Source organism: Hipposideros armiger, unplaced genomic scaffold (genome assembly GCF_001890085.2).
Source record: "Hipposideros armiger isolate ML-2016 unplaced genomic scaffold, ASM189008v1 scaffold_95, whole genome shotgun sequence".
Classification (NCBI taxonomy): domain Eukaryota; kingdom Metazoa; phylum Chordata; class Mammalia; order Chiroptera; family Hipposideridae; genus Hipposideros; species Hipposideros armiger.
In genome coordinates, this window is record NW_017731445.1 from 1,029,788 (window position 1) to 1,054,246 (window position 24,459).

Sequence of the window (24,459 nt, forward strand, 5' to 3'; positions counted from 1 at the left end):
CCTGTGTCACTTCTGGGATACTGTTTCCACATCTCCTGAGGTCAGAAGGCCATTACAAGCCGTACAGCAAGAGCACCGTGGGTTCTGATGAACCATTTACTTTCTTGTAATGCAAGAGCCTATTCAGAGTGATTCTTGTGCTGCTGTCAGAGCAATGAGGGTCAGCAGTTGTGGTGACAAATTAGTTTTGACAAGCTTAATGACCCCAACGAAGAAAAGTCTGTGGCTCTGATAGCAACTGGGGAATAATTGGTGAGCTCAGCCAAATGGGGAATGTGTTAAAATTCCCCAATTCTCTATGGCAGGCCAATTACACCATTCAGCAAAGGGGTGGAAGGTTGCCATCCACTTCTTTAGCCTTACAAAAGCATCAGCAGGCTATATTTCAATCAGCCGAATTTGGTTTGGCGGGACATCAGGACACTGAAAGAAACAACTGGATCTTTCAAACTATGTTCATATGAAGAACTTGGGCAAAGAGCAAAATGAGAATTTTTGTAAGGCACCAGTGGATAATGATGATCTCACTATTGGCAGGTTCTGCCGGTGTACCACCGGCTCTCTCTCCCTCATCTGCCCAGGGTAGGAGGCCCTGGGAACAAGCATAGGTCATTAGAGCGCATGATAAGTAAATTGTTATCAATGATCAGCCCACCCAAACACAATCTTTTCATTAACTTATTCAACAAAATTTTATGCTGGGGCTATTCTGGGTGTTAGGGAATAAGATGAACAAAGCAAGAAAAGACCTCTTTCTCCATGCACAGATATATTTAACAGATAAATAAGAAATAAACCAGATGACTCCAGATGGTGGTAAGTGCTATAGAGGAAACACATAGGGTACATGGCGGATGTATTATTGGGTTGTCGGAAAAGTCATGACGCATTTTTGCAACGAAAAACGTAGAAAAAATACATCATGACTTTTCTGACAGCTCAATAGTTTGCTAGGGTTGCCATAACAAAGAACCACAAACTGGGTGGCTTAAATAACAAAAATTTATTGTCTCATAGTTCTGGAGGCTACAAGTCTGAAATCCAGGTCTCAGCAGGGTGGCTTCCGTCTGAGGGCTGTGAGGGAAGGATCTGTTCCGGGCCTCTCTCCTTGGCTCATAGAAGACTGTCTTCACATTCACACGGCTGCCTCCCACTCTCTTCACATTGTCTTCTCTCTGTGTGAGTCTCTAAGTCCAGATTCCTGCTTTCTATAAGGACACCAGTCATATCATATTAGCTCCCCTGCCCAGTGACCTTGTGTTAACTTGATTTAGGACTGTGAAGACCCTGTCTCTATAGAAGGTCACATTCTGAAGGACTGGGGGTTAGAACTCAAACATGAATTTTGAGGAGGACACAATTCACCCCATGAGAGCAGTTAAACCACCTAAGAGAATGTGGTCAGAGAACACATCTTGGCGGCAGTGATCATGGAGTTGAGCCCTGAGGAGAAGAAACCAGTCCTGAGAAGAGAGAAAGAGGCAGAGTGCATGAGAGAAGAAACAGCCTATAAAAAAAGACCCTGAGGTGCGAAGGGCTATCTGTGGCTTAGGAAGAGTAGCTGGGGTGCTTGTGAGGACAAGGGAGGGTGTTAGGTCAGCAATGGGGCAGGGAGCAGATCACATGGGCTTTATTGGCCAACTGCAAAGAGGAATTTAGGTCTTATTCTGAGTACAGTAGGAAGCCAGTGGAGCATTTTCGTCAGAGGAGCTGTGTGTTCTGTTTTCCATTTTTAAGCCCATATTTTTAAAGTACCTCTGAACAGAAAATGATATGTTCAGTGCAGAGTGGGGCTCAAGGCTTTTCCATACTCTTTATCACAGCCTATCCCTGACCTCTTACCCTGTATGTAACCACCAAGGACTTCTTTCCGCTCCCTTGCAGGCTGCTCCCACAGCATGTTGTCTGTTTTCCCACCTCTAGGACTTTGCCAGGGATAGTTCTTCTACCTGGTTTTCCCTAAGTGCCTATTTTACACATTGAACTCCTATTCATACTTTGACACCCATCTAAAAAGTTACTTCCTATATGGTATCACCGCAGATTCACAAGTCCATCCCCGCCTTTGCTTGTGTCCTTTATTATAGCACGTTGTATTGCATCTGTTAGTTTACATGCCCACCTAGCCAAATACTGGATGAACCCCCTCCGAGGGCAAGGACCACAACCCTATTTATCGTTATGGGCTGAGACCCTAACACAGCACCCAGCCTCGAGTTAGAGCCCAACAGCTGTTTATGAAGTGAATGACTAAATGACACATAAGACAGGGCCCTGCGCTTAAAACAAGTAGCCATTAAGAACTCTGGGCCAGCGGAGTAGAGTGGAAAGAATGAGGGGCTTTATAGGCACATCAACATCAGTCTGACTGCAGTCCCCATGAGATGTCCTTCTGGACATTGTTGCTTAACTTCTTGGAGCCTCCATTCCTTTGCTAGTAAACTAATCCTAATGATTCATAACGTTTTTAAAAAATAGAATTAATTTGGGACACTTGTGTGTATGCAACTGACCCGTGGCCTGGCACATTTTAGATGCTCAATAAAATGGCACTTTCTTTCCCTTCCCCTCATCTTCAGAAAGCCGTATTATTACATGCGGGGAAAAGCACATGAGGATTCATGAAAACTCTGAATTGGATATCTGTTCACTTAAGGGCTTGGTAGTTGTATATGGTGGACATTTATAGGGACCCCAGGGAGGAGAAGGCAGTGTTGCAACATTCTGGTGGGAGAGCGGTGATTTGGAGTTGTGGAGCAGTCATGCTTTCCATTACCAATCGGCTTTGCATAAAGAATTTTAAGAGTATAGCATTTGCCACCACAGAGCCCCAGCACTGAAGGTCTGATTCATTAACCCTGATAATCCCTTTGTTTGGGGCCTTATTTCCCATTCCCAAGAGGCGGCCTGATTTGCAACATGGGCATTGCAGGCAGAACGTTTTGTCCAGTCTTGCAACATCTATGGTGTGCTGCGAGCCTTTGTTGGACCTGAGCAGATGATGTAAATGCTTCGTTTTTAAGACGAAAGGGAAAACATTAAGAAGCTCTTTGCTTTATGCACCCAAGCCAGACTAGAGATGAGAATTAAAGCAATTTCACCGAGAAGTCTGCCAGCACTGAGATTTCTTTGTTGTTGTTGTTGTTTTTTCAGAGTAGTGTTGTATGGATGTACCTAACAGCAAGGTTTTAAACATGACTTCTGTTTAAAATCACAGTTCTCTTGTGCGAAGATCTGATTTTCTACGGCAGTACCTCTCTGGTGGTATGTCCTTGTCCCTTGGTCGACATGTCCGCAATACGCAAATCCCATCTCATGATTCCTCTTGAACCCCCTGTCGTCTGGGCCTCTGTTCCTCATGCATACACACTCTCAGTGCCTTCTCACTGCCCCCCCAGTGGCAACTTTTACGATCTTCTTTTAAATGTGCTAATTATAAAGGTGAAAGCAGGCATTAATTGGCGAGGCAGGCAAACTGGAGAAGTGTTCTTCAATCCAAATACATTGATTACTGCATAAACAAGAACAGGTTTGATGTGTAGGCAGTGTAACACCCTCTCAGGCAAGGACTCGAAGCCCGCTGTTTGATGATGATTTTATCCTGCTTTCCATTTGAGACCTGTAGGCTATACCTTCAAAGAAAGAACAGATGTATAGATATGGAACCACTTCGAGATTTTATTCCCCCTCTTCACAGCCCTGTGGGAAGCAGGTGGCTTAGAGGCCTAGTGGAGATTTGGCAGGTTTGAGCTCCAACTGCTCATGCCATGGTGTGAGTTCCAGGGCAGATTCTGAAGGACGGAATTCTTAAACGATTTGTCAGGGAAGATGCGAGGGCTTCATCAGTTTGCGACTACCCGTGTGGATTGTTTCTCTTGTTATTGATGTGCCTGAGAGTTGAGGCAGAAATCTGCCCTTTGGCGGGCACTCCCACCATCTGCGAAGCTGCAGAAGAAAACGTTAGATAAAGATCAGACACGCAGAGTTGTTAAGGCATGGTCAGCTCTCTCTTGTACAAAGCTGTTCCTGTCATGGAATTCCTGTTTGGGGGTTATTCGAAGTTGGCTTGAGGAAGAAGTCACTTTGATAATGAAAGGAGAAAAAATATATAACTGGTCCATGGGATTAAAAGAAAAAAGAAAAAAAAAAACTCCGTGTAATGCCTTTTGGTGTACTCTAAAGCTAGAGGTTAGATCCAGTTGTTGCGTTACTTCAGAGTGGGCTGAGAATCAGCACAATGTCTCCAAGCCCTTTGGTTTTCTGGGAAAGGCTTTTATTTGACAGGCCAAAAATATTCCACTTGAGGGTTGGGTCTCCACAGAATTAGACAAAGGGCATCAAAGCCTGTTCCATGGTGATCTGGAGGCTTCTGTCCAGGACATTTCTGTTGATTTGGATACCAACTAGAGTCTCAGACTCAGGGCATTTAGTTGTAACATTTTAATAGTCAGCCTGGATTTTTGGCAGGCTTTTGTTTAGTTTATTTTTCTCTAAGCTTGAGACTTAAGAAATTGAAATTTGAGAGCATTGCTGTATCTTGGAACTTAAAATAAAATTGAAAAAGCTATTGAAGGCGATTTTTTCTTCTTCTTTCAACTACTGCATTGAAGAACAGAATTTAATTTTTATAAATGACCATTGGGTAACTTAAGCACAACAATTTTGTTTTCATGGACAGTATAAGGAGGTGGTTTGACCAGGGTTGAAGAAGTTTTTTTGTTTTTTTTTGTTTGTTTGTTTTTTTATACTAAATATAGAGGTTGTAGTTAAAAAGAAAAAAATTCAGGGGGAGCAGACTATGGCATCATCCTAGCCACTGGCTTGTGCGTTTATACCACTCATTCAGCCCCCCCCCCTTTTCCATAACTGCCATTAAAGGGAGACTTCTCACTGCTTATTATATTGACACCGTATTTTCCCTAGATTTTGCTGCTTTCTGCTCTATCTCGTAGGCAGCCAAACTCAAAGTGGGGATTTCTGAAGAACCCGATATATTATTCAATCACCAGGTGAACACTCTATCCTTAAATATAATTTATCCCTGTGATTTTCCCCTATGGCTCTGAGTCTGTAAATGCTGGGAGAGAAAATTAATCTGACATTCTGGTATTTTTCATGCTTAACCCTTCATAACTCTGTTAAAAATCTCTTCTGAGACACTAGAAGCATCTTGGATATTTCCTGTTATTTAATCTATTGCCAACCATAACCACTGCTCATGACCCTTCTTTCATTGGTATTATGCTTTAAGGTTTGTAAACTATTTTATGTGTGTGTGTGTGTGTGTGTGTGTGTGTGTGTGTGTGTGTGTGTGTGTGTGTGTGTGTAGTCCACAGCAGCCTCTTGAAGCAGGCCATTCTCAGGGGCAGAAATTCCTTCTCAGGCTCATGACACTTTTGTACTTATATTTTCTATGGAATTCAAATATCGGTGGCGGGTGGGTGGGGGGTGGGGGGAGAAGGTTAATCATAAAATAACCTTCAGCTTTCCATTTAAATCCTAAAATAGACAGACAGAACACCCTGTGTCTTCATGGATGTAGCGATCGAAAATGGAAAGACCTTTCATTCACTCTCTTCCCTCTATACTCCCCTGAGAGGCCATGCTTTTGAGACATCTCTCTGATTTACAACTCTGCTTCCTGGGTCATCTTCATTTGACACAGCGGCTAGCTACTGCCATGTATGCTTTCTCTCCCCAGCATGTCCCCTTGTCCCCTCCACATCATGAATTCTCTTGCTTTTGCAGAAAGAACTTCTGCTCACCAGGTGGGACTTTTGAGCTTTCACATCTCTCTTTTATTTATTTATTTTTACCCACAGGCTTATTCCATGTGCACTGTTGTCTGAATTGTCATGAATTTTGGATTTAATTCCAGAATGTCAAAGGCATGTTTTCAGCTGAACAAACCAAATGAAGTAAAAAGCTTCATCCCCACCCCCCGTTTACTTTATTCTCATTACCCATCCCAGCGGGGAGGATGAGTAAAGAATGCATCCTCTAGATCCTGAAAGAATTTCTAATATTCATTCTTTCTCCATAAGATACAGCGCTTAATCCTTTCTTTAGACATTTTCTTTCTTTTTTTTTCTAAATAAACAGGGCCTAATTGGAAAAAGCTGAGAGAGCTAAGCAGCAAAGAATAGAAAACATTTACGGAGCTTGGAAGTGCATATTGAATACTGCAGGAAATTTGCATATGGATTACTTGGTGAAAAAATAGAAACATTCTCAGCCCATTAGTTACTGTGATGGACTCCCACTGACTAAAATCCAAGTACTTTTGCCTTGTTTTCTCCAACTGTTCTTTTCTGTAATCGTTTCTCTTTAACTGCAGGGCAGCTATTCTGTTACTGCACTTTGTACTAGGGGGAAAAAAACAACAAAATAAGGAACATAGCTGTGCCTAGAATATGAGCGAGCTACCTCTGATTTAATCCCTGAGCATTGTACCATTATTTCTGAGCTTTGGCGGAGGGGTGCCTCTTTGTCAGAAGAGGCTTCTAAGTCACATTTGCAGCTCTGCTGTTGTAGTAAGTGACAACCCTTAATTCAACCCTTGGATTCCTCCTTGGTACCTCAGTTTCTCCAAATGCAAAATGGAGGGAATGTTTAGCAGCACTAGTGGAAGTGGGGGAAAAAATCAATGAATATTTATAAAAGTAAATTGAGTCCCTGGAATATAAGATACCACAGAAATTCAAAGCATAATGAAGGTAGGGAGAACAGATTAGTGTTAAATGTATGTGTGAAACTCATTTTACATTTCATTCCAACAAAGACTGAATTTAATTTACTCCAAGTAAAGAGGAGAAAAAAAGTGGTATTGTGAATTAGGATTCTAAATTTGGATTTTGATATGTTTATTGGTGTACTACAGACATAAAGCCACATATTAAGTTTTTCAGCAAATGCATGTGTGTGTGTGTGTGTGTGTGTGTGTGTGTGTGTGTGTGTGTGTCTGTGTGATGGATGGGGGATATACATAATAAGCAAATCTAATTACCATTGGCAATACTCCTCCAGGAGACTCACATCAAGTACTAGCAAAACAATTGTTATCAAAAAGGTATTTAAAACTATTTACCTTTAATCCATAGAAAAATCATTAAACATGGATCAGCTTTTTGCATTGTGGTGTGAGGCAAGACCATGTGTACAAAGAGACATTCAGAAATTCCCTACAGGAGACGTCTACATTATTGTGTCAGTGTTTGAGGAAACAACCCAAACTGTCATTTTACAAAAGAACCATAGAATATTAATAGATTTGGAAGTTGGTGTAAAAGATCAAAATATCAATATCCATCAGCCTGTTTCAGGCTTTCCACAATGGTTTGGAAACTGCTGGAAAGAAAGATTTGCACAGCATCGATCACAGAAATGGAATGAAATCCTAGTAAGGAGGACCCTCTCTGTTTTATCAACACCTAAGTGCTGCATATGTACTAATATGTCCAAAGAATTAAACAAAGACAAATATTCTTGAAAAATTTTATTGTAAAATGGATATCCTATAGAAAATCTAAGTTCCTTCCTTTTTTTTTTTCTCCCGGCCAAATTCTCTTGATGGAAGTGAACCTTTCATTGGGTTAATAGAGACATTGCTAAATTTCCTAGTGACATGCAGAGCTTACCAAAGAATATATGTAGTGCTGACTCCAAGTCCCAGAGAAAATCAAGAAATGGTCATCCTTCATCCTCCCAACAAGACATCTGTGTGAATATCTAAACCAGGAACTGCCTAGGTAATAATCACAGTGTGATTTTTTTAAAACACAAAATAAGATTCATCTGTAAGGAAAGCTGTGTTTGGGTTGTCAGTTTGACCCCTAGGACCTTGCTATATAAATATGGCCTCGGGACCATCTACATCTCTTAGGAAGTAGTTTGTTGTTGTTTTTTTAATACAAATGTAGATTCTCAGACCTCACTTAAGAACTGCTGAATCAGAGTTGGCCTTATAATGAATTCCTCAGAAGATTCGTGTGCACAGTGAAGTCTGAAAAACACTGTCCGAGGAGACCAATTGGTCCTGATTGTTTCAGATCTTCTGCATTGTCTCCATACAAATAATTATTTGATAAGGTTTCGGTAATTGAATTTTGATCGTGGAATTAGTGATATCGAGATTAGCTTTACATTTGGATGATCTGACCTAATATTACCCATCAACCCCGTATTTTCTTCATCTATATTCCTTGAGCACCTGGGAAGTTCCAGGCACTGTGCTAAGTTCTGGGAACAGAGGGATGGACAAGACCGATGCAGAACTTGGGGAGAAAACCATTATGCAGATGATTGCTGAAATTTTGATTTAATGGCAAATACATAAGGAATTATGCAAGAAAAATGCAGTGTGCAAAGAAAGTGCAGATTGGGTGAGCTCAGTCAGGTCCGGAAGATCAGAGAGTGCCGTAGCATCTCCACAGTGGTGCTGCCCTTTGGAAGGTTCTGGTTCCAATGGGCCTGGAGTGGGCAGATCCCAGACAGGCAGAAGAGCATTGAGGTAGATTACCATTGCCAGTAGTGAAATGGCTGAGTAAAGAAGGAAACCAATGCCGTTGACCTAACTTTTTCCCCCTTAAGTAAACATTTTTACTGGTCATATGATTTTATTTTTTGAGGTGCCAAAAGCTTACATGGTTTGCTCAAATTAGAAAAATAATAAACACCACAAGTCCAGGGAGCATGCAAACAAGAGCTCTAAATAGGGCAATAGTTCCAGATCTGCCTTGTTGATTGTCATTCTGCAAATTCTCTTGGCTGGGTGGACCTGCGGCTAGGCAGCTTCCTGGTTTCCCTCTCACCCTCTCCACTGTTGTCTTAAAGTGATCATTCTCCATCTGTCTTCGCTACAGTGGTCAGCCACACTTCACCTGACCTCTGGTTGACCAGAAGGGCCCGGGTTCTTTCTTCCATGCTTCTCAGTCTCTCTTCTCTTGCCTTCTCTTTTTCCTGTAGAGGTTGCTTTTCCATCTCAGTCATTTTAAGTTTGAATTTGATTTGCGTATCTGAACTGCTAATTATACCAATTACTTGTAGTGCTTCTGTGTTCTAAAAAGAAGTCTGAAACTGACCCCTTTCATTAAAGTCAGTGTCAGTTTGCCCTAAAATTTGGAGCTATGGAGATAGGTCCTTTCTTTTCTCTTTTTTCTTTTCTTATAAATATATTTTTAAAAGGCCAGCTGCCAACAACTGTATTTTTCACGTCCCGGACACTCATGTTTCTGGTCATGTTTTTCTGTAGTCCAGCGTACATTCTTTAACTAAATACTACCCTTGAAAGATCAAAAGGAGTACTCCCTGCTTTCATTTTGTTCTTGGCTGTAGCTCATGGTTGTCTTTTTTTTTTTTCTTAATTTACGAAAAGCTTTCTTTCCTTGAGAAGAAAAAGAAATGGCTCTGTGGATCGTAAAGAGATCATTAGCGTTTACTAATACAGTCTGTTCTTAAGTTGCTTTACCGCCACGTCTTTTCAATATTATTTACTGAGCAGCTGAAATAATTGAGCTTTGAATTTTTAGAATACTATAAAGCAAGACCTATTGTCACTTATTGCTGGGTATAATTGCACCATATGTATTTAGTGAAGCTATTTATTCATCTCCCTGGTGGATAACTTTGTCAAAATGAGTTGAGATATTTCTGTATGTGCAGTTGGAATCTAGAAAACATTTGCATTTCATATAGCACTTAGAAATTATAGAGGGCTTCACAAGTATTTTTTTCCTCCAGACGTAAGGATCTGTTCTTTAAGTTCTACTCATCTTGTATTATTCTCTATTGTTTGTTAGAACAAGCACTGGTTGTATGAGTATACAGTTATTCTGAGTAGAGTTGAAGCCATAGAAACACAGTTTTAAAAAGAGAAAGGACAAAAAGAAGGGAGGGAGGGAGGAAAAGAAAATGTTTAAAAATAAAAAACTTGCATTTTAATGTGTAATAATTCATTTGTCAATTATTTAGCAGATCTGCATTTGGAGCTTACTGTGCACACTAGTGCACCATGAAAAGGACCAGCCTGACTCTTGTCTTAAAGGAGCTCATATTCCTTGAGGATGCTATAAGATCATATACATGGGAGACTGAACCTAAGCTTGGGGACAGAGAACGCTTTCCTGGAAAAGGGGGTATTTTAGCTAAGCTGTAAAGGATGAATAGGATTTAACCAGGCAAATAAGAGGAAAACATTTTTCCAGACAAAGCTAATAGCATGTGCAAATGCCCTGAGGTGAAAAGGGGCACGCATGGCACCTTTGAGGAGCTCCAAGATCAGGGTAGCTGAAGCTGAGGGAATGAGAGGGAAGAAAGGTGAGGTGAGGATAAGGTTGAAAAGCAGCCAGGAGCCAGATCAAGCAAGATCTTATAAACCATGACTAGGCTTTGGTCTTTATCCAAAAACCAGTGGAAAACCTTTGAAGAACTTGACACAGGTGATTGACATGGTGAGATTTCTAATTTTCAAAAGATAGCTTTGGCAGCAGTGTGAAGACTAGATTGTGGATGGGAACAAATGTGGATGGGGAAAACCCGTTAGGAGATGACTGAAGTAAATCAGGTAGGAGAGGATGGTGGCTTAGACTAGGGGAGATCAGATGTTGATGGAGAGAAGTAGACATTTTTGAGATATACTTCTGAGGACTTGGAGATTAGAAATGGTTGTGTGGGAGATGGAGATTTCAAGGATTACTTCCAGACTCTGGGCCTACACTGCTGGGTAAATAGAGAGCAGGGAGTGAAGACTCTGTGTTGGGGAAAAGGTCCGTGTTAAGTGCTGGAATCTTTACTTTGAAGTGCCTGTGTACCATCAGAATGGAACAGTAGGGCTTAGAGCTCATAGGAGAGGTCTAGACCAAGTTCAACTGTTGATAGCCATGTGGCTTCTGATGTGATACAAGTTGGATTCCTATATCCAACCAGGGAAAACAGTTAAGTAAATTTTTCTTTTCTTTTTTTAGGGAATTTTGTTTCCAATGGAATTAGAAATACTACAACAAATATTTAGGCAAATATTCAATTAATCAGTTTTCAAAAAAATTTTATTGAGCGTCTAATATATATGATGCACCTATTCGATTATGGGAACTTGTAAGACATCTTTTTTTCTCCATAAGTAAAATTACTTTGTAGAAAGGCTTAGCCAAGTATACATCTAAGGACTCAGTTCTGTCACCATTGGTAATTTGGTAGTAAATTCAGGGACTCCTTAATTTGATGAACTGAGTAAGGGTTCATGTGGTAAAGTATTTCATTGCTGAATGTGCAGCCTTGAGTTCCTTCTAGAATACTCAAGTTTCATGCCAGGTCTCACTTTGCATTTGTTTCTAAGCATCCCAATCATCTGAGTGGCTTACAAATGTATACCACATTTTTTTTTTAATTTGAGAATTACAGCTAGTAAAAAGGTAGATTATGCCAAGAACATAAGGCTCACAATCATTATTCATGACTTCACTCTGTGCTCAGACTTTGGTGAGAATGATTGATGCGATTTAGGAGAGTTGACCCTATTGGCTACAGTGAATTTAAACTACTAGTATTTTTCATTTTGTAAAGTAACAGAAGAAAAAGCGCATTTGGATTCCTTCCAAGACACGTTTCTTTCTTTATCTCTTTGAATTCTTGAAAAGTAATGTTCTCTTGGGGTTGCATGGACGAAATACTTGGCTAAATAGCAGCCAGAAGCCATGATTCTAGTTGTATCACACCACTTATGAGCTGTGTGACTTTGGCAAGTAGCTTAACCTCTCTAGGCCTCAATCCTCTTCACTTGTAAAATTGGGATAATAATACTAGAAAATTTGAATGCATAAAAGACAATAATAGTGGCTAACTTTTATTGAGAATTTACAGTGTGCTAAGTACTTTCATATCAGGATTGTTGGCTCTGTAAGATGGCCAAGGAGATAAAATAAAAGAAGAAACATATCTTAGAAACAACACATTTTACTCATTTTTAAATTTCTTTGCAGAATATGAAATCGTTGTAGTTTAAATTCAACAAAAACAGGCAACTATTTTAAACAATAGACCAGTATTCTCACCAAATTAAAACATCTAGATGGTCCACATTCTCCAAACTTGACCCTTCTAGGTAGAATTTTATGTAGACCTAGCTATCATTCTTGTGATTAATGGAGCCAGGTTCCAAAGAAAGGGGTGGAAGCTGCATTAAGTAGACTAGTCAAGGGAATTGAGATTACAATTCTTAGCCAAAGTATTTTCCTAATCATTATAGGGATCAAACTCAGTGCGTTTGTACAGTGATGAATATCCTGTTGGTCTCAAAACCTAACAGGTCATAATTGGAAAAGGTTAATGGATTCAGTGATAGTTTGTTGCCCACAGGGGAACCATGGGCATATGGAAAGAAGGGGCAAGATGTGAGGGCAACTCCCTCAACAACCAGGAAAGAACAGGCCTCAGCAAGAGGACAAAGAGTTTAAAATCAGAACAGAGACGGAGAAGAGCAAGTGGAAGAAATGGAGGGTTTTCTGAGCACTTGCTATATGCCTGTCAGGCATGTGATGGGAAAGACATGCAGAAAAGCTCAGCTGGGAAAGAAAGAAAACTGGAAGCCATGCCTCCTGGAAGCAAGTGAGTAAGTGGTTTTGATGAACCAGTGTGGGCTGTCACCAAAGATTGTCAATCCTAGGACTGTGGAGCTGCCGGAAGGCATCGCTCTGAGTTCACACCTTTTGTAATGGCCGCCAGGGCCAATGCCAGGTTTGAGTTCCGTTATTTTCATATCTGCTTCTTTTTTTAAGCAGCCAGTCACAGATGACTTTTAGCAAGTACAGAATTTATATTTAAGCAATGCATAATGAAAATCGACGGCTTTTTGTTGAGAAAAGCACAGTGTCAGGAAAATATCCCTGCTACTCTCTTTTCCTCCTGTCAGAGTGGTGGAAATTTTACATTTGAAAGTGAAAAAGCTTAAGATATATAATTTTTTAATCCCATCTTTCCTGCCCGCTTGCTTCTCTTCCAAAGCTTGTCAGGGCCAGATCTGGAATAGTAAGAGCCATTAAAAATTTGGCATCTTGCACTCTGTTTTTTGGAATACACTCAGTGTGGGCCAATTTATGGTAAATTATTCTCTTCGTGTGTGAATTTCCTTTTCTCTCTTGGCAAATTCGTGCTTGCCTCTACACCCCTGTACACAGATCTTAAACATACACATTTATTACAGAATCTGTGTGGGATATGTGTGCAAGTGTTAAAGTGTGTGCCCATAGCTGTATCCACAAGTGCATATGCACATATTTGCACCTATGTGCCTATATGATAGCAAATTGACTTCAACAGTTTATCTTGGAGGTTTGTGTTGCTGTATGTATGTTATCATACATTCTGTTGCAACCCGCAAACAGTTTCTCAGTCAAGAGATGACAGAATTCAGCAATCATTTTGGAAAACACCATAGTAAATACATATATTGCTTGGTTCTGTTAAAGCAAGCATGCCAACTCTTAATAAAACTAAAGGCAAGCAGTGGCATTTCTTATCTTTGTGGTCAAGATTACAGGGCAGCCAGTCCACTGCCAGTGAGAAAGGCAGAGCAAAGGCCTTGCTACAGCCCCTGTAGTCTCAACACAGAAAGCTCTGGAGCTAGGCACGATTATAATTTGGGATTATATAGGATTGTAGTGTCTTCCTCCTATTCAGAGGCATTGGCTATAGGATGGTGGGCAGAGGCATGGCATCATGGGAAATTGCTTTACCTGCTCTTTGCGGGTATTTGACTCAGGGAAATTCAGGGAAGATCCCAAAGACCTTTTTTCTTTGCATGAGATACTGATGAGAGGCTCTTTCCTGGCATATTTGAGAGCATATTAGCTCAGCTTTTAAAGGGCAATTTAAAACACTTTCTTTTCCTTTATGTATGAAGAAGGCACACATTTATGTGCCTTGAATTATTGCTAATAACATGTTCCCAATGGGTCTTGTGTATGTTTAGCTCAAGTTTGGAAATGAGTGTGGTAGGAAAACAGTTCACTCACTTCACTAGCATTGCTACAGATTTCTCAGAACATCAATAAAGAAGTGAATGCATCTCATATATATATATACACACACACACACACACACACACACACACACACAAAATGCACCCATATGTTTTTAGTATTGTTTCCTTACATAGTTGGAGTTTAAAAAATTAAGTATCTTTTACAGTAGTTCTATAGAACATTAAAATCCCACAAAATCCATAAATGTGTTTTATAGCTTTTGCGATGTTGACCATTTGATGTCATCGTGAATAGTAACTGGCCCTACCTATTTAAAAGTCCTTAATGAGCTTCCTACACAAGGAAGTGTAGGAAATCAATATGCTTTTGTACAAAGAGTTCATTCTGTCTGTTTTGTTTAGCATTTATTTAGCAAATTATCTGTGGTCACTTGAGTATATGCCAAGCACTGTACCCAGTGCTGGCAATAAAAAGATTAATAAGACTCAGTCTATTGTCCTCATAAAGCTCACAGCCTAGTGGGGGAGACAAACAATCCAATCAGTGTAACTCCATACTTTAGGGAGGCAGTGGGCAAGGTGTGCAGGGGGTTGAGGAGCATCGCAGAGGAGGGGACACCAAGCCAAAGGGTCTGTAGGATGTCACCAGGCACAGCGAGTAGCACATGCAGAGGCACAAGGGCCAAAAGGAGCGTGCTGCTTAATTGAGCTGCACCGGAACTGGCGTGGAGCCTGGGTGAAGAGATGAGAGGACAGAGAGGGAGGGGACATCCCTGACCACATGTATACTAAGCCCATCTTTGACCTGTGGTCTCTCTCTGTGTCTTTGTTTTTCCACTTCTCCTTTCCTTTTGCTTACTTAGTTCTCTTTTACTTCATCTATCCCTATCTGTCTTCTGAAACTTGAGAGACGTTTTAGAGAAACCAAGGTTTAGAGGATGTTTCTGACCTTTTTTTTTAAAGATTTTTATTGGGGAATTGGGAAGGGGAACAGTGTTGGGGAACTGGGGAAGGGGAACATTGTGTTTTTCCAGGACCCATTAACTCCAAGTCAAGTTGTTATCCTTCAATCTTAGTTGTGGAGGGTGCAAGCTCAGCTCTAAGTCCAGTCGCCGCTTTCAATCTAGTTGCGGAGCAGGAGCGTGGGGGGTGGGGGGAAGCTCGGCCCACCATCCCATGAGGGAGTCAAACCAGCATCCTTGCTGCTAAGAGCGAGCGCTCTCACCAACTCAGCGGCAGCTCAGCTCCGGCGCAGCTCACTGGCCCATGTTGGAATCAAACCCGCGGCCCTGTTGCTCAGAGCTCACGCTCTTAACCACCTGAGCCACTTGGCTGGCCCTGACTTTTTTTTTTTTAAATGTCAAAAATAATGCCTAAAATCCAAAGAATGATTCCTCTATTTTCTTCCAGTTTCCTCACCTTTAATATGTAGAAAATAATTTGGGGGGGTGTTAGAGCAGGCCAGTTCAGATTCCACATTTATTCTGGGTATATATTGCTCCCCTGAAATGTTCTATGAATGTAGGAAATGTAGGTTTGAGCCTGCTGTTTCTTTTTTGTCATCTGCAGAGCCTAGGAAAATGCTGAATGTGCAAGAAACTCAGCACCTGGTATATAGACTGGTACTTTGAAAAATTGTTTTATTTAATGCAGACCGGCAGACCATCTGAAAGTTGCTTTTATATGTGTGCTTATATATACTTCCTAGAAGGATTGTGCTTGTGTAGATATATGTATATGGAAATATAGCTGGCTATGTGGTGATCAGAAACATAGATACATAGAAATTAAATAATTTGATTGCTTTTAGATGGATTGATGCAGGGCCAATTATGTAGCCTTAAATATACCTGCTCTATTGGCATGTAATCAAAGTGCATTTATAGAGGTCTGACTGTGAACCTCTGATGTATACACGCTCTAGTGGATATATGTTTGCAGTTGCATGAAATCAATGCTAATAAATGGCAACAACAAAAAATCAGGCAACAAACTTATGTTTAAAGTTTAAACAATCCCAAACAACTAGGTTTTTGGGTTTTTTATTTACCCACTCACAGAAATAATTATTTGCTGAAAACTAGCTTTCTGGCATTGTATTGATAACAACATGAATAATGTATGATACTTTCTATTTGTTGAATAACTGGAAAGGGCCATATGATACATCTTCAATATCAATGTTGCACTGTGAAGTCTTCTTTTTTCCAGTTGTAAATATAATGCCTGTGGTGAGGCTCCATTTGTCCCCAGCTCCTTTCAATTGTTATAAAACAGACACTTCATAATTTCCATAAAAATTTAATATGGTTCAAATGTTGGCACAGAAATAACATGTTTCTCTCTTCATTGTCATGTGGCTTCTCAAAAATATTCTTTCCATTTTCGTTTTTTAAGTTCACCGTCATTTATTTTGTCACCTCATTTCGAGTACCCTTTTAAGGAACTACTGCTACCCACGACCCAAAAAGTTAAAAAGCAACAAACTGTCTTAAATCAATAAGAAACACATACATACTGCTCACTTAAGTAACCTTTGTTTTATACAGGTTTCTTAATCAAAAACAAGAAGCACAACAAGCCAGGAAGTTGTATTTATGAGCTAGTTAATAGATTCATTTTGTACTCCAAAATAACAAGGAAAAGCACAGTAGCTGGGATCTGTTTATTATGGTTTAGGAAAACATTACAGAAAGGGTTTCATATTAATTCTACAAAATTTTAATAGTTTCAGAAATTCTGGATAAATGAGTACTGTAGGCCATTTCAGAATGCCAGATGAGTGGCATGCACTGGACTGGTTGATTGATGGAGGCCCAAGTGTCACATCATAGCTTCTTCCCCTCCAGCTGCCCCGGCCAAACCAAAGGGCAGGGCAACTTTGAAGGCTGTTGTCAGAAATGCAAGTGTAAATCTATTTAGCTACTTGGAGCCTTTGGAAAATCGGTTTGGGGTGCACTGATTTCCCTGAAGTTAAGAGAACTCTCAAACTAACTGAGGGTAACCCTGCCGTGACTTGAAATAATTTTCCAGTGAGGCCACTTTTCCTCTGGGTAGGACCTTTGAACTATTATAAAATCAGATATTAGCTTTTAACAACCAAAGAGAAACATGGAAACTCCTTGTCCACAGGTATGTTGTTTTGTTATGGACAAGAAGGTAATTAGACGGAAAACATGAGTAAAATCACAAAGTGAATGCTCTGCGACATTGTCATCCTCACTGCAGAACTGTTATTCTGAGACAGGGAGAGGAGGGAATTCCTTATTACTCAGTGTAACGAATCCATGAACTCTGGATACTTTTAAAACAGCTTCGAAACATTTGAATTATTTTCTTTCTCTTCTTCTATGTAACACTTTCTACAAACGGATGCGGTAAATATTAAGACTTGCTGGCGCATCCAGTTCTAATAAGGATGCACTGGGAACAGAAACCACAGGGTGGCACGAGGCGAACCATATGTCCAAATGCGAATGAAACTGAAGAAGGAACAGAATCAGATGGCCCCAGTGTTTCTGCAGTCTTTCTGTTTTGATTCTTTGTTCCTTTTTTTCTGACTTTTCTTCTGCTTTTTTTTCCTTCCGGACAACACTTTCTGTTATTTCCTCAACTTAAATTTTAAAATTAGATTTTACTCTTCTACACTTTTAAGGACAGAGCTACCAGAGTTTGGTTCATCAAAAGCAAACTCTTTATTCTTTTATTCTTGCTCTAGTTATTTTATTTATTTTATCTCTTTAAAAAAAAATCTCGGGCCGACCAACTGGTGTGTTGGTTAAGAGCTGGCTTGGGACACCAGCTCTGAGCAGCAGGGCCCCGGTTCGGATCCCACATGAGGGCCAGTGACACTGCNGCCCTCTACAGCTAAGATGGTGAACAACAGCTCAACCTGGAGCTGGGCTGCCGAGTTGCCGGTGATGGCGTAGGCTGCAGTGGGCTGCCATAAGCTACTGTGAGTGGCCGGCAGTCAGTGTGAGCTGCCAAGAGCCACTGTGAGTGTCTGTCCAGAGGCCGGCGACCCATCTGCCTCATTCGGGAAGAGCGCAATGATATACCAACATGGGCCAGTGAAGCGACATCCTCCACAACTAGACTGAAGAACAAAACAACAGCAACTTATCTGTTCCCCTTCTCCAATTCCCCAGTAAAATCTTTAAAAAAAAACAAAAAACTCATCAAATTGTACATTTTCAACCTGAAGGTATTAATAGTTCAATGATCCCTAGAACCTTACTTCTCAAAGTGTAATCTTTGAACATTCAACATTTAGAGGTATCGCCTACAAGATTATTAGAAATGCGAAATCTCAGGCCCCACTCTATCCCTGCTGAGTCAGAATCTGCATTTTAACAAGATGCCCAGGTGACTCATGAGCCCATATATCTGAGGAGGACTGTCCTAGAAGGAATCTTCTAAATCTCAGCTGAATGCATGAGTCAGATTTCTCACCTCTTCTCAGGTGTGTGAAGTGGTCCTCGGCTGTTGCTTTGGCCCTCACTTTCTGAGTCATAGGAGAAGCAATCTTTCATTTACCCATTTTGCAGGTATGTCCACAATTCAAGGACTTGAACTCTTGGGCTCATTATGGAAGTCAACTTGACTATATCCACGGCATTCTCAATATTTGCTGACCTTTCCACCAATGCCTTTTCATCTCTGGTGTCTTTGGGCTGTAAATGGAAGATATAAACGAATGAACATATAACTCATTTCCTGGTGCTAAACAGCATATCATAGCATCAGCCATTACTAATGGGATTAATTGGTTTTAAGTGATGAAATTGTAAAAACGTATACTTCCAAGGATCACAAACACTGAACCTTAATTGAAATCAAATGTATATTTTTAAAAAGCATGTCCAGCATCATAGACTCCTTTCTGTTTGGGTTTTGTTGATGTTAGTGATAGTATAGAAACCTGATCAGAAAAGATTTGGTGTTATTACTGCTTTGAATATGAACTTGTGCTTCTTAGCACTCTAAGGAGCTGATTAGGGGAGGGAGTAATATTCTAGTTGATTATTGGTTACACATATGGAATAAATCCTATTTTAATAGTGTCTAATGAGCCTTTCATTTTCAGAACTTACACAAAAGCCTCTAATAGAAAGGGAAAGTAATATTTCAAAGGTCGTCTTAATGCCACTTAATGTCAACAATCTGTAATCAAGCCAATATATATAGATGGTGATTACAGTCCAGTTGTAATCCTTTAAATATGAAATAATCTCCTAAATTAGCAGTGGTGCAAGCTAAGGTTCTCTGGGTTTGAGGCAACTTATACTTTTTAATTAAAGTTTGTTACTTAAACGCCTCAGCATTAAAGAGATATTTCTCAGCGAGGCTTCATGCAATGCAGTATTTTCAAAACCCATGAGATATAAAGTGCTATGACTTACAGTTTCATGTTTAGTTCCTGTATGTGTCTGTAAAGCCACTGAAATGTTCAAATGGAAAAGCATGGCTCCCCTCCAGTGCTCTTTCTCAACAAGGGAATGTAATGGGTACTAGGAATGTGGGACGTTGTCTTGGTCAGGAGTCCACTGAGGGAACTTGCAGACATACCTATTTCAGAACCAGACATCTGCCTGGAAGCAGATTAAATAGTCTGGAGTTTAAAGAATCTCTAGTACGAGGTTGGCATTCTGAGATTTTGTCCCATTTGCTGTGCGAGTGGAGACAACCGCATCTTAGCCTGGAATGAAAATGTTTCTTTCCAGTCCAGGGCTGCTGCTAGTCCATGTGACTCTTGTCTCAGTTAGAAATGGGTGAATTTTGAGAGACTTTAATTCTGTTAGGAGACTTTCTTAAGAAAATTGACAATGATTACAATATGAATGGCATTCCTGAACTCCCAGGCACACTGTGGCATCAGAATCTCCTGGAGGGCTTGTTAACACTAAGATGTTGAACCCTTATGCCCAGGGTTTTGTTCTGTGAGTCTGGGGTGGGGCCAGAGAATTGGTATTCCTGACACCTTCCCAGGGCCTGCTGATGCTGCTGATCCAGGCACCAATACTTTGAGAATCACTGCTCAAGGTTCATCAGTATATGACCTGCTCAGACATACGCACTGACCTTGCTTCCATCTTCCCATGGTTTTATTCACCTTGTGCCTCCCAGTGCCTAACATATAGCGCCATGCTCATAGGGGTTACTCAGTATTTGTTGAGGAATGATAGAATGCTATTTAAATAAAATTATTAATGTATACGAGACCCCTTTCCCACCATCACGCCCTCCCACATTACCACCCTGTGTTTGTCTCTCTTTTGTGTTCTATTTCTCCTCCTTCTGTTATCCCATTGGATTCTGAGAGTTTGGTTGGTTGGTTGGTTGGTTGGTTGGTTGGTTGGTTGGTTGGTTGGTTTTTCTGTCATCCTCCCCAGACTGGGTCTGTCTTTGAAGTCCCGGCCACCTCAGCCCTGGTGATCCAGTTGTGTGACACTGGACCCTAGTTCCCTGGTTCCATTGCCAGTCCAGATAGGAGAGGACCTGAGACTAGGATATTGGCCATTTTTATGTAGGGTTGGTTGGTGACAGTGGCAAGAGCAGTCCAGGTGACAATTGGGACCTTAGATGTCAGGATGGCCCCTGCACTTTAGGAACCTCGATGAGAAAACATTTGGCCAAACCAAGGAAACACTCCAATGATTCCTGCTTCCCTAGGTTTAGATGTTCATTTACAACAGTAAGACTCACTCATTAAAGATTTGGAAAGCATGAACAAAATAATAATACGGAAAAAAGGCATCTGTTTGCCCAAATACCTAAAGCATCCAGTTTTGGTGTATTTTGTAACAATCTTTTGTAGTTCAACCTGTTAGTTTATTTTTAATGCATTTGCATTTAATTGAACATATAAATCTAAGGGTAGAATTGCCTGAGGGAGAGGAAATTCTTGTGTTGAATTACAGGGTTATTCCCATAATGAATGATAATGATTCATTACAGAATTGTTTGCTTTGTTTCATCCAGACACCATTAGAGAAACGAACAGCACCTCCTTCCTCCTGCAGAATTGTTAGGGTGGCAAGTTCAGTCAGGTGTGTCACCCTGCACATACCTGGTAGGTTGGATGGGAGGTTACCCCACTGAACCGTTTGTCAGTTCATCAGTGTCTGCTTTTACTGGTTTGGGGTTCCTGGTTTTTTCATGTGAATTTCTTCAACAAGAGTGAGTGTGTGGTGTATATAATTTTATGAGCTCCTGAGTATATGAAATTGCCTTTCTCTTGCATTTGTTCATACAACCCCTTCACTCTTAATCTTTTTTTTTTTCTGAAAATACTACAGTGCTAGTACAAGTACTACAAATACTTTTGTCTTCTGGCCTTTCTTGTTACAGAGGAAACATCTGCGATCAGCTGGATTTTCATGATTTTACAGATAATCTTTTTGTTTTCCTCTACAGTCTGGGTGCTCACATTTTCCTCCATCTTTGCTATGGAAATATGGTCAGGATGTTCTGAGATGTAATTCACTTTTCACTGATTCATTTGGAATGTAGCAAGCCCTTTGGTCTTTGATCCTTGCTTCTGCTAACAGCAATAATAGCAGCTAGTTGACTTTTAATTGGACATTTTACTGCACATTTACTTGGACATTTAACTGGAGAGACCTTGGAAACACTAGTGTACGTCTAGTTTGTGTCTGATCCAGTGGACAGTTTGAATTAGTTCTAGCACATGTCTGGGATCCTTCTATTCACACTATGGTAGATCCAGGGGTCTTCTGTGTCCGGTACTCACAGGAACCTCATAAGTATATTCTCAAGTGGTTTTCCACTTCCAGTTGGTGCTGAAACAATGCACCCTTCTCTCTTACCAAGATCTGGGGACTGTAGAAGGAAGTGGATGCTGGGGCCTACCCAGGTTTGGGTATGCACCCCTGGAGCTGGCCCCAACAGGGTGTCCACCCTACAAAAGAGCCTTGCTAGGAACTAGGCTACAGGCTTGATGTGTCCAAAACCACAAGCTCATTTTAGACCTAAGTGTGGTCCACCAAGTGATTCCAAATAAAATAAACTGAGCTCCAGGAGTTTGCTCTGAGTCGTCATTCAAAGAGAATCTTAAAAACAGAGATTTGGTCAGCAGAGGCCTCTTCACTGTGAATTGGGGGTTAACTTTGAGCCCCTTTGTTTTCCAATTTAAGACCCACTTGCAAACCTGTTTCTGGAAATAAGCCCCATAATTCCTCTCTCCCTCTAGTGACATAGCATTGTATCTTTCACTCTGTTGAAAAAGTAGTTGGCTTCGTCAGCAATCATCTTCTGTTCCGGCTAAATTTATTTGTATGTGAAATAGAAATCAGGAAAACACCAAAATTATTTTAAGCAAAATATCAAAATTGAAATAAACCAACATATGTCAGTGAAACGTGTATAACTCTCAATCAAAATAAGTGCAACTTTCTAAAATTTCTTAAAATAACCGAGCATGCAAAATCTGGACAACCTAAATAGAGATAGGATATACTTGATTATTCTTTCTCCTTAGTTCATCCTTTACTTAAAAATGAAAATTCAAATAAGCAAAACCTAGCCACCTCTGGATCATCCTTTCATGAACAATGCACTCCATCATCTATTGAACTAAGCAAGAGAACCAGAGAGTTTTATGAAATTACTTGTAGTAAGATTAAATTATACCCACTAATTTTGAATGGAAGCCATCTTGAATTTACCTTCTTTATTTATATTCTGTTGTATCCATCCTCCCCCCTGCGCGCACGCGCACACACACACACACACACACACACACACACATTCCTCTCTAAGATTTTTTTTTCCCAAAGATTTTATTGAGGAACTGGGGGAGGGGAACAGCGTTAGGGAATTGGGGAAGGGGAACAGACAAGTTGCTGTCCTTTTTTTCTTCAGTCTAGTTGTGGAGGACGTCGCTTCACTGGCCCATGTTGGTATTATCATGCTCTTCCCAGGGGAGGCAGTCACTCGCTGGCATTGGACGGCCGCTCATGGTGGCTCACGGAAGCTCACGCCCGCTGCCGGCCAGCCTCACTGCAGCCTACGCTGCTGCCGGCAATTCACAGCAGCCCAGCTCCAGGTTGAGCTGTTGTTCACCATCTTAGCTGTAGAGTGCAGCATCAATGGCCCTCATGTGGGCTCTGAACCAGGGCCCTGCTGCTCAGAGCTGGCGTCCCAAGCCAACTCTTAACCAATGCGCCCCCTCGGTCAGCCCTCTAAGCTTTCTTAATTGCTTTAAACGTATTATGTTTTGTTCTGGTTAGTTTGTCCATATTTATAATGATCTTACAGGGGGAACTCAAACGGATTAAAACTGTCAAAGTGACAAATATTTTGGGGCTTAGCAGCAATGAAAGAGTTAAAGGATAAATGCCTGTCTCACCTTTAAGCTTCATTTACAGGCTCTCTGTAACACATTTTCTTTATTAGATTGGCATTTCAAGGATTGGAATTAGTTTGATCAGCTAATAAACAGTAGCTGATACTTTGCCCACAGAAGGCATTAAGTAACTATTACCATCAATAAATATTATTGGTAAACCAGTGAAGCATTTCTTAAAATCTTCAGTCTTTCATTTTCAATTCCTCTCTTATTGAAGTAGGCAACAAAATTTCTTTAAAAAAATAAAAATAAAACCATCACTGTATTTGGAAAATGATTTAGTATTAAATGAATTGTCTTTCAATACCTTCTTGAAAGCATATTTGAAAACTTTATCTCATTAGGTTTGGCAACAAGATTAATCTATTGGAAGTACATAAACCCCTTAAAATATAATGAAGGAACTTGATGATCGTAACAATTCAGCAGACGCACGCCTTTTACATCTTGAACTCTTGTATCTTCAATTCACCCTTTTTCTCATACATCACTCGGATTTTTCTTGTTAGTTTATTAGTTGTAAAAAGTTTCTTCCTTCCTGGTTCCTTCAATTTAGACCAATTTGGAAATGGAAAAGTGTGTTAATTTTTTAATAAATCTTTAAGACACGCATTACTGTATTTTTATTAACGGAGCCAGATGGCTCACAGTGAATTTTCTCTGACATAAGTAATCACAGAAATCAGTTTGGGACCCAAATCTGGTACAGAAAGTGGTATGTATATTCAGTGGAAAAATGCAGTTGACATAAACATATAGATATTTTTAGAAGTAATATTGTTACTCTTCGGATTTCATTTTATTTTTTTTTTGTTTTAGGCTGAGTACAAACTAAGGACATTTTTTTTTTTCTGTCCCTCAGACTCAAGCATTCAAGGTCTTTCTCAACAACCCCAAATTGTTTTCTTTTTGCAGTTTGAAGGTTGCAAGAAGGCCTTTTCAAGGCTCGAAAATCTCAAGATTCATTTGCGGAGTCACACCGGCGAGAAGCCATATTTGTGCCAGCATCCGGGCTGTCAGAAGGCGTTCAGCAACTCCAGTGACCGCGCCAAGCACCAGAGGACACATCTGGACACTGTAAGAATGGCAGGAGATTTCCAACTTCCAGCGCGAA

The 24,459-nt window shown here is 40.5% G+C and overlaps 1 protein-coding gene across 3 annotated transcripts in view; it reads left to right on the top strand.

Moving 5' to 3' along the window:
- Nucleotides 1-24,459, top strand: part of GLIS3 (GLIS family zinc finger 3) — a 433,026-nt gene that overhangs the window by 304,518 nt on the left and 104,049 nt on the right. For all 3 annotated transcript variants that reach the window (XM_019645914.1, XM_019645913.1, XM_019645915.1), the window contains one exon: nucleotides 24,261-24,422. In XM_019645914.1, coding sequence (XP_019501459.1) covers nucleotides 24,261-24,422 — 162 coding nt within the window. The remainder of the gene's footprint in view (nucleotides 1-24,260; nucleotides 24,423-24,459) is intronic.